Source organism: Pinus tabuliformis, chromosome 5_2 (assembly GCF_031772625.1).
Source record: "Pinus tabuliformis cultivar Carrire ecotype Pingquan chromosome 5_2, CPIR1, whole genome shotgun sequence".
Lineage (NCBI taxonomy): Eukaryota > Viridiplantae > Streptophyta > Pinopsida > Pinales > Pinaceae > Pinus > Pinus tabuliformis.
In genome coordinates this window covers 185,136,448-185,146,953 of record NC_142306.1, presented here as the reverse complement: position 1 = coordinate 185,146,953, position 10,506 = coordinate 185,136,448, and the positions used below count along the sequence as shown (strand labels likewise).

Sequence of the window (10,506 nt, the reverse complement as noted above, 5' to 3'; positions counted from 1 at the left end):
ATTCGCGGACTGCTTATGAATAAAATATATGGTTTTCCATCGTATACCTATGTACGTTGTATAGTAGATGCAGCTGTAAGCAATAGCGTTGGGATAAAATCGTCGAACAGGAATCGCAGAACTGCGTGCCTCAGCCTTGTCCGTATACAGATCATGTGCCCATCAACCAAATCTACTCTTCAAACTAACATACCGGCCCTTCCTACCAACATATCAAAATTCAAACCATGGGCTTGGCCCCCGCCCAATGCGTATATCATGTTTCTTTCACCTTAAATATTCTTCGTTCTGCCCATTCTGAACAGTCCTAAGCAGAGTTCTATACTGTCACGGCGCTTCTTTTAATGGCTCGTTCCTCCTCCCTCAGCATGGAGAAGAATATGTACTGTAGTTCTACTATTCTGGAGTATGATACTGAGGGTATGTTGTTTCTTCTGGGTTTTCATTGTAGCCTCTCTCCTTGTTGATCTTTACATCAACAGGGTTGATGCAAGGAAGTAGTGTGTCTTTACTCTTATTAATATAATGGTGGGTTGGTTAGTGAATTTGTTTATTTGTTTAGTAGTGTGTTTTTTATTGTTATTAACCTAATGGTTGGTTGGTTAGTGAATTTGTTTGTTCGTTTAGGTTTCACTTTTTTTAAGTAAGTAGTGTTTTATAAATATATTTTTTCTATTTTGATTAGTTTTTTCTTATTGTTAATCTTTACGACCATCTTTATGTAAATTGTAGATTCTGTATACTCAAAACACACTTTTCTAACTTAAAAATAACGATAGACTTTGTCAATCTGCAATCGATGTAAACTCAAGAAATCTGCAATCGATATAAACTCAAGAAAATGGCATTTCACAATCTTAATTACTGCTTCTAATCTGTCTCCTGTGTTGTTATGGCGATCGTTTTTTCAGAAGGGAGTAGTTTAGACTGGGAATGCGACATGTCCGAGGAAGAAGAAGATCTTATACTCAGAATGTACAAACTTATCGGCAACAAGTACTGCCCTACTGCAACCTGCGTAACTGGATTTAACTATTGTTTGAGAATTTCATGTTGGGGAGTCATTTGGAAATATTATACTTAAAAAGCGGCCTGTTTGCTGTGAAAAATTGCAGGTGGTCGCTGATCGCCGGGCGCATTCCTGGAAGAAAAGCAGAGGAGATTGAGAGGTACTGGGCCATGAGAACCCAACAACTGTGCGGCGGCCATGATGCTATTTTGACGAAGAAACAGCAGAAAACCAATATGATATCGATTCAGTACCGCATTAATGGACCCAATGATGTTGAAGTAAATTCGTAGGGGTTTTGCCCTTTGTATTTTCTCTCATCGAAGTATATTCAAGAGATTTTCCTTATTATATTTAATTAATCAGAAAATGTTCATCTAGATTTCCACAATTGCATTTTTTGTCTCTAATCAGAGGAAAATTATAGAGATTTTGCTCTTTGCTTTTGTCTGATCAAAGAAAATTATAGAGATTTTGCTCTTTGTTTTTGGTCTGATGGTGTAGGGAATTTCGTAGCGGATCAATTTTGTATGTAGGTCCCAAGTTTATGTAACTGCCATTCAGATAATTGAAACTATTAATGGAAATGTTGCCATCTGTATGTGCCTGTCAGGTTAAATATCTTTCAGATTTGAAGTCCTGACGGCACAGATAAATACGATGTATGGACTTCTGTGTCACTGGATATCTTTTTTAAGAGAAAATTTATTGTCCGTAGACGGAAGAAGGTTTGGTAAATATTATTGCTTTTTCATTTTTTTTAATAGTAAAAGAATAAAGTGATATTCAATGTATAAATATTATTATTTTTTCATTACCTTAATCGTAAGGGAATAAAGTGATATTCAATATATTTGTTAGAAAAACCATTCAAGTTTAATTAAATATAAAGAAATGAAATTCAAATGCCAAATACATTTAATGCTAAAGACAAAACTCTTTATTTTTTATCTCCATAGATATATGGATTGGAGGATTTTTTTGAACTGATAAAGTTTTTAAATGAAAATCAATATATAAAAATATCTTAATTAGAAAATATTATATTAACATAATATTTTCTTTGTTAAAGTTTTTAATTTTATCAAACAAGTTGTTTAATATAACATGGTTTTATATTAAAATATAATGATGGAAATTAATTATTTTTTTTTAATACTATATTTAAATAGGTTATAAATAATATTATAAAATTTTAAATTTAATTCATAATTAACCGTGTGTATAAATTAAGAACAAAATGATGACACCAATTTATGGTTAGCTCACCCTTCTGAACAAAGAGCGAAGATAAGATAACAGCGTTGGATAATCCAAAATCGTGTGAACCTGCAATGAGAGGGCAGCGACGGTGCCGTGTTAGAGAGTTTAAAGTTAGAAGTTAATTGATTTCACTATGCATAAGGGAGTAGGAATGGTGATGTTTATTTTTTTTAAATTTATGATGTATAATTTATGCTTAATTTGAAGTTAATAGATGTGTAGTGTTTAGTGATAATTTAGATTATATTTATCATTAATAGTAGTTAATAATATTTATTTTTATTATTAATTTGATAATTAAATTATAATAAAAAAAAATTACTATATCTAAAAATATATAATTTTTTTTTTTTACTACTTCAATAGTTTATAATAAATTTTTTTATTACAGTAAAAAAATATGATATTTTATTTTAAATTTAAATAAATAAATGATGAATTATTTTACTCTCTAAGCCGAATTATATGCCTATGAAATTTAAAGAGAAATATAAAAAAAAAAATTTCCCGCCTAAGATTATGTAAGTATCATGTTCAAATTAAACAAGTTTTCCCAGTTTTAAACATTATGCCGTGTTGCGTTCAAATGCTATCATCAATTTTGCCATCTGAGTTGACATACATTTTGCGTTGAATATGAGAGTTGTGTTAATGAAACTTTTCGAAACTATCTCCTTAGAACGCAAAAGCACACCTTACGCTGAAAAATTTACAATATTTCTCCCATTGGTAGGATGTCAGGTTATACAAATCTAATAATTAAATTTTTTCATTTCAATAATTTTTAATAAAAATATTAAAATATATACATTATAAAAAATATTAAAATATTTTATAATTATATTGCAATTAGAAAAATAGTTTGGTTTGGAGTATGTTCTAAAACTGTTTTTGTTTGGCCAAGAGTTAGTCTTCGGATGGATGTAAGGAAACAAATTAACTGCCTAAGACCAAGAAGTATTTTGCAGGATTGAAACACTACCCCCTTACTAACTACCAACAGATTATTCCAGACCGCCTCGCTTTCCTTGAATAAGGGTGATGAGTCAGCCTGCATTCACGGTTAGCAGCTAGAGTTATCAAAGATGGTTATCCTCACTACTAATTTGACAACTAAATTATAATAAACTTTCCCACCTATAAAAAGACTGTAAAAAAAACTAAAAAAAAGTCAAAACTTCCCAATTCATTTGCATATAGGGGAGGGACGTCATTAGCTGAACACCTCCACGTCAACCGGACTTCCTGCCACATTGGCACCTCACCCTTCGTATGACACGTGGGAGTGGCATGTAGTGACCTGTTGACAACATATGAGTACCGGTTCGGCAGGTGGAGGCGGGGTTTAGGGTTTGTTTAGCATGAGTACTGTGTGCCTTGTTCATTGTTGCGTTCATTTATGTTTGGGACTTGTTCTTGTCCGTTCGCTCTGCCGGGTAGTTGAGCGCCACTGCTCCAATGGCGGTCACTACCATTACGGTCGTCAGTGATGTGGATAGTGGCTTTAGTGATGTGGGTGGTGGTTTATGGACCTACAGAGATGGTCGTGCTAGAGGTTATTCGGTTTTTTTCGTGCATTTCGTCTTGTATTTTCGCTTGGTTTTTCTTCCCCGTCTAGTGGTATGGGCTCATTATTCATCTGCGTTTATCCCTGTGGCGAATTTAGCTCGGCTCGGTGTTGGACATGGCCGTTTCGCGCTCCAAACGGATTTTTCAGGTTTGTAGTTCAATTTATGAGCTTCAATTTCACATTTTATCTGCATTTTTTGGGATATCTAACCATTTTGATGTTGCCTTGTAGGTTGTTGCAAGTTGTTGCAGGTTGTTGCAGTATGAGCTACTGTTTTTGGAGCATTTGGGGTTCCTGTGGCTTTCTGGCAGGGAGAAAAAACATCAACTAGACATAGAAGGTAGGGCAATGTCCTACCATCCTGAATACTGTGTTTTTTAACACATTTAGCCTCCATTGGAATATTGTGCCTTTGTTATGCTTGTATGCTTGTGTATGTGTTTTTAAACACCTTCACCTGTGTGGGTTTTGTGAGTTTTGGGTAATTTATGGGTTTTCAGTTTGTTGGGTTTTTCACCTGTGTGGTTTTTGTGGGATTTGGGTAATTTATGGGTTTTCAGTTTGTTGGGTTTTGGCTGTTGTGGTAGTAGTTGCTTCTTCGCATGCTCCTGCCTATGCCTTTCTTAAGATTCCACTCTAGGTTACTTTCGCTGCACTCTAGCTGCCTTCACCTCTGCTCCTAGATAAAAATCATAAACTTAAGCTAGAGGATATGAAATTGGCTATCGAGTGGGGAAGGATCTTGACCTCCACTTTGCTTAATCTTGAGAGTTTAGTTCGAGATCTTGTTTGTCGTTCGGGTCATTAGCTTTCACGACTGGTATAAGGCGATGATCCATAGAGCCTAACCTATCACAAGTAAAGATGGGCTACTAATGTCTAACTGATAGGCCACCTTTCCACTGGTGAAATTCCCCACTTTTGAAAGCGTGTTGAACTCGGGTTTTGGGTTTTGGGTTGTGGGTTTTACAGTCCAGTTCAGGTTTTGGGAGGGTAATGAAAACAAAGTATATGAGACTGTTCATGTAATGTTGGGTTTCCTTCTGAGGTTGTCAAAATAGACCTGAGATCTTGGCATAGGACATCACTGACTCATCCTAGGCACATGCGATTCAGTTATTCTCTATTATCCCAGGGAAGCCAAAACTTTTTTGTGTGAGGAAATGCTTCATGGATTGTCATAGGAGGCAAAGGCAGGACTCGAGACTGCCCATCTATAGGAAGGTTGTGAACATAGCCTCTTGGCCTCATACAAACTGAAAAATATTTCGAGTCAACAAACTCTGGCCCTATGCCACCAAAATGACGAGTTATTGTCTCCCAAACATCTTTTGGTGTCATGGCCACATGTTCGTAGTAGATGAATGGAGGCCCATGCATAGATGCCTTGATCTCCTTTGGACGTTATTCCACAGGCCTAGGGTATCCAGGAACTCCAAACCCAATAAGTTCCTCCAGGGATGGATATGGAAGCATTAAATGTTCATCATTCAATTCAACTTGTTCAGATTGTATTGTTTCTCTGATATTTTTGTTCTTCAATATTTTCTTCTCTTGCGCTCTAGGCATTTTCTTCTTTATTGAAGATGATCCAGCTTTCAAGACAATATCTTCTTGCTTTCTTTTCTGATATTCTCTTAAACATGAGTTTTCATCTTCTGCCTCCAGTCCCTGCACATCAGTAAACATAATTTATACTTGGTAATTTCAATGCAAAGAACTCTGTCTACCAGTATAATTCTTACCTTTAAACATGGCACATTGTATCTAATCTCATAGAACTTAGAAAATTCATATATCAAAATCTTAGAAAAAGGGCCATCTGGTCTCGAACAATAAATCCATCTCCAACAATTTGATTGCAGTCAAATTTCAAGTAAAATATAAACATCCTTTAACCGGTAAATATACTTTGTCTTAACATTTTTATTTGTTAAAAAAAGTAAAACGATAACAAGGATGGAGCAAAGGCTCCATCTTTGCAAAGCATTCTTTGAATATCTTACTGTGAGGTCTTTCTATTGCTTTCCTCGTACAAATAAGAGGTCTTATTTTTCCTACAACTCTTAAAAATGTCACCACTGTGATTGGAATAGAAGTGAACTCAACTTTTTAAAATACTTTTAATCTCCTTGTAACTAAGCTTTCCAATCAAGGGAATTCATCAGGAAAGGAAGATCTCAAGCTTGGCTCAATCATTATGTATCAGTTACAATTAGACTAGTGGAAGTGTTGTATATCTCATGACTAAGTGGAAGTGTTGTATATCAATGTTCAGGTTGGAGCTTGTCTAATTGAAAAATGATATATTTTTGGCTTCTGTTTGTTTATGTTATGACTTAGTGGAAGTGTTGTATATCTCATGACTTAGTGGAAGTGTTGTATATCAGTGTTCAGGTTGGAGCTTGTCCAATTGAAAAAGGATATCTTTTTGGCTTCTGTTTGTTTATATTATGATTTTTTGTTTGTTTATATTATGACTTAGTGGAAGTGTTGTATATCTCATGACTTAGTGGAAGTGTTGTATATCAATGTTCAGGTTGGATCTTGTCCATTTGAAAAAGGATATATTTTTGGCTTCTGTTTGTTTATATTATGATTTTTTGTTTGTTTATATTATGAATTAGTGGAAGTGTTGTATATCTCATGACTTAGTGGAAGTGTTGTATATCAGTTTTTAGGTTGGAGCTTGTCCAATTGAAAAAGGATATCTTTTTGGCTTCTGTTTGTTTATATTATGATTTTCTGTTTGTTTATATTACGATAATGGTTGGGTCATAATCTTTCATTGCATTGTGGATTTTGTAAAGAATCTCTGCACTGTTTAGCCCCACTCTCATGGCTTTACTGTACATTAGATTTTCAAGTCTGTTAAGATGCACATTTCAGATGCACATTTCAGGTTCATTCATCATTGCATTGTGGCTTTACTATACATTAGATGTACATCAGATTTTCAAGTCTGTTAAGATGCACATTTCAGGTTCATTCATCATTGCATTGTGGATTTTGTTAGGGGACTTTGCACTGTTTAGCCCCACTCTCATGGCTTTACTGTACATTAGATGTACATCATATTTTCAAGTCTGTTAAGATGCACATTTCAGGTTCATTCATCATTGCATTGTGGCTTTACTATACATTAGATGTACATCACATTTTCAAGTCTATTAAGATGCACATTTCAAGTTCATTCATCATTGCATTGTGGATTTTGTCAGGGGACTCTGCACTGTTTAGCCCCACTCTCATGGCTTTACTGTACATTACATGTACATCAGATCCTAATTACAGTGATAATTTTTTATCTTTATATGTGAAATATATAACCTCTCTTGAGATAGGAACTGTCAATATATAACCTCTCTTGAAATATTAAAACAAATATCTTCCACTTGATAGATATTATAGATCTCTTTGTCTCTTGTTGAATCCCCTCATGCTTAGTTTCTCAATGGTTATTAGTATCTTCTATTGGTAACTACTTGTGATTTATGTTCACTTCTTTTCCTTCTTTATTATGTTGCCTTTCATCAAGTAATTACCAAATTAAGTAATTACTAATTCTTTTCCTTTCAATGTTGTTTCAAACTGAATTTAATTGATCTTTACTTTCTATTATTTTCTCTTGAATTTCCTTTAGTGAGAACAAAGGGATTCTTTTGTTTACTGCCTCTGTGAGCAGACAGAGGGTTGGTTTCTATTGCACTTCTCAAGCACATGCTCCTGGGCAGATCTTTCCTTTGAAAATGAAAATGGTCCATAAAGCTGAGGGGGTCCCCATGGTGGAAAGAGCTACAGTGAAGCTTCTAGGAATTATTCAACAATGAATATGTTTGTAATGATCCTAATTACAGTGATAATTTTTTATCTTTATATGTGCAATATATAACCTCTCTTGAAATAGGAACTATCAATATATAACCTCTCTTGAAATATTAAAACAAATCTCTTCCACTGGATAGATATTATAGATAGATATTATAGATCTCTTTGTCTCTTGTTGAATCCCCTCATGCTCGGTTTCTCGATGGTTATTAGTATCTTCTATTGGTAACTACTTTTGATTCATGTTCACTTCTTTTCCTTCTTTATTATGTTGACTTTCATCATAATTCCATATCATAATTCCAATTCAAATTCAATATAGTTTATAGTTTAGCTTCTACTATGAAACCAATCAACATATTGCATCCTTACAAAATTCACATTGCGATTATTATGTTGACTTTCATCATAATTCCATATCATAATTCCAATTCCAATTCAATATAGTTTATAGTTTAGCTTCTACTATGAAACCAATCAACATATTGCATCCTTACAAAATTCTTATTGTGACTATTATGTTGAATTTCATCATAATTCCAGATCATAATTCCAATTCAAATTCAATATAGCAGCGGTGCTCAACTACCTAGTAGAGCGAACAGACAAGAACATGTCCCAAACATAAATGAACACAACAATGAACAAGGCACATGGTACTCATGCTAAACAAACCCTAAACCCCACCTCCACCTGCCGAACCAATACTCATATGCTGTCAACAGGTCACTGCATGCAGCCCCCACGTGTCCTTATAAAATTCACATTGCGATGTGGTTACAAAAATTAATTCATGCCACCCCTATGCTTGATGGCCTCCATTTCTTGCATTGCCTAGAATTGTTGAGTCTCCTGCTTGACCCAAGTATGGTGGACTACCCAAGATTGGTTGATTAGGATGTGCTTGAATGTTACCATATCCTTGACTCCAATTTTCTCCTTGTAGCCATGGAGGGACTGAGTAACCCAAGTGTCCACTTGTGTTACTAACCCCAACACTGGGTGCATGTGTCATATAAACACAGTTAGGATTTAAACCTACACTGGTAGGGGTATATGAGGTGGGCACAACCCCTGGCTGATAGCAAGGGACTTGAATGTTAATCAACTCTTGGTATGATGGCGTGTGCTCTGCAACGTGGTCCAGCGTATTGGACATCATCCTATTTGCCTCAAACTGGATTTGACCATAGACTTCCCTGCTTGTCACCCCTCCTCCTCTTTCCAACACTTCTTGAACCTTTCTTGCCTCCCTCTCTTGCCTTGCCAATTGTTTTTGATGTTCCTTATCTTCCCTTGCTTTCTGTCTTTCCATCCTTTCCTTTGTTCGAGTTTTTGTTGCGGCAATCCTTGCAGCTCTCTTATTCTTGGCCAACTCCTTCTTTCTCTTTTAGTTTCTTGAATTTCATTATTTTTACATTCAGACTCAAACAGTAAATTTATATAATGTTCAGATGTGAGCAACTGTGAACTCATCCCCAAACGAAGACAATCTGTAGTTGAGTGCCTTGATGAGGCCTTCACTCTCTCTACTAGTAGCTTTAGGAATGCACCAAGTAATCTACGATTTGCCCCATGCTCCCTAGGATTTGACACTTGGCTTTCAGCCTCCGGTACAACTGATTGGCCCCCATTATTTTCTGCTTCAGGTACTTCATGCTGAACATACTCCTCTTCCAATGTACCATTGTCCACAAAATAATGAACAAGTTCGGTGTTCAACTCTGCTGGTTGTGAAGGCATGTCCATGCTTTCCTCATTGGTGGTAGACACATTATGTGGGTTGATATTCATCATGGCATCTGCCAACCATGATGGTGGACTTACTTGGGTTGACATGCTCAATTGTTCATTTTTTAATCCTGTTGCATTATCATTTGAAATCAAGTTTGTATTTTCATTCGCTTCATCAACTGCCTCATATGGAATATCACATGCAGAATTGGCATGTGGTTTAGTGGGTGTGATAGCCTCGATGACATTGGCAGTTGGTTCATGACTGAACCGTGTCTCACTCACATGTTCATCATCATCACCATATAAGTTCCCTTCATAAAGGGACATTATACCTTCAACAATAGCAACATCTTCTTGGGCATCAACATGGTCTTGTAAGTTCTCTGCTTCTTAACCTTCCACATAAAATGCTTGGCTACAACAAGTATCATGCATGAGAGTATCAACATTAAGTGGCCATATACCAGTCCTCCTAAATCCAGCCTTGATATTAGAAGGTGTGAGAGCCCTTTTTAATGCTTTACTTGCAATCTCAGCTAGCTCAAACCTCTTTACTTCCACCCCTGGATTCTTTGCCATCCACGAAGCTCGCTTGATCTTGAAATAATTCTTGAAAGGACCAAACACGCTGACATCAAGGGGTTGCAATATGTGAGTGGTATGAGCCGGCAATGTTAACAGGTCAATGCCAAAATTATTGGCCTCCTTAATTGTCTACAAAGCCATGTGGATTCCATGGCCATCTAAAATCACTAGGTGTCCTTTTTCAGGCGAGACACCACCTGGTACAGATGCATAAAAATGAAAAGGCCAATTCAAGATTAGTTCCTTCATCATCCATGCATGGGGATGTGTTGCCATGCATGCACCTAGTTCACAGTTTTGTATATATTTTTTTAGTTGTGTACCTTTGAATAGGTAAAATCCTGGGATTGAAGAACCAATTGCATTGACACAAGAAAGTATAGTGATCCACTCCCTGCTCTTAGGAAAAATCTTAGGCACATTTCTACTCCCTCTTTTTGCAATTACCCGCATACCACAATTCCTTCCTGCCTATAAGCCTGTTTCATCACAATTCCCTATATGGTGTGGGGCA

The 10,506-nt window shown here is 35.9% G+C and overlaps 1 protein-coding gene and 1 pseudogene across 1 annotated transcript; one reads left to right on the top strand and one right to left on the bottom strand.

Moving 5' to 3' along the window:
- The first annotated feature begins 258 nt into the window (after window positions 1-258).
- Window positions 259-1,610, top strand: LOC149158168 (MYB-like transcription factor ETC3). The gene is made up of 3 exons (XM_089437712.1): window positions 259-420; window positions 912-996; window positions 1,116-1,610. Exons 1-3 carry the CDS (start codon window positions 345-347, stop codon window positions 1,300-1,302), a joined length of 348 nt encoding a protein of 115 aa, XP_089293838.1. The 5' UTR covers window positions 259-344; the 3' UTR covers window positions 1,303-1,610.
- A 3,210-nt stretch (window positions 1,611-4,820) lies between these two features.
- Window positions 4,821-9,419, bottom strand: LOC149158167 (DNA (cytosine-5)-methyltransferase DRM2-like; annotated as a pseudogene).
- Between the last annotated feature and the right edge of the window lie 1,087 nt (window positions 9,420-10,506).

Bases quoted from the DNA above. Each gene is read 5' to 3' on its own strand.
- LOC149158168 (XM_089437712.1), top strand. From the start codon at position 345: ATGGCTCGTTCCTCCTCCCTCAGCATGGAGAAGAATATGTACTGTAGT. The intron at 421-911 runs GTATGTTGTTTC...TCGTTTTTTCAG, and splicing joins TCTGGAGTATGATACTGAGG to AAGGGAGTAGTTTAGACTGG. The intron at 997-1,115 runs GTACTGCCCTAC...GAAAAATTGCAG, and splicing joins TACAAACTTATCGGCAACAA to GTGGTCGCTGATCGCCGGGC.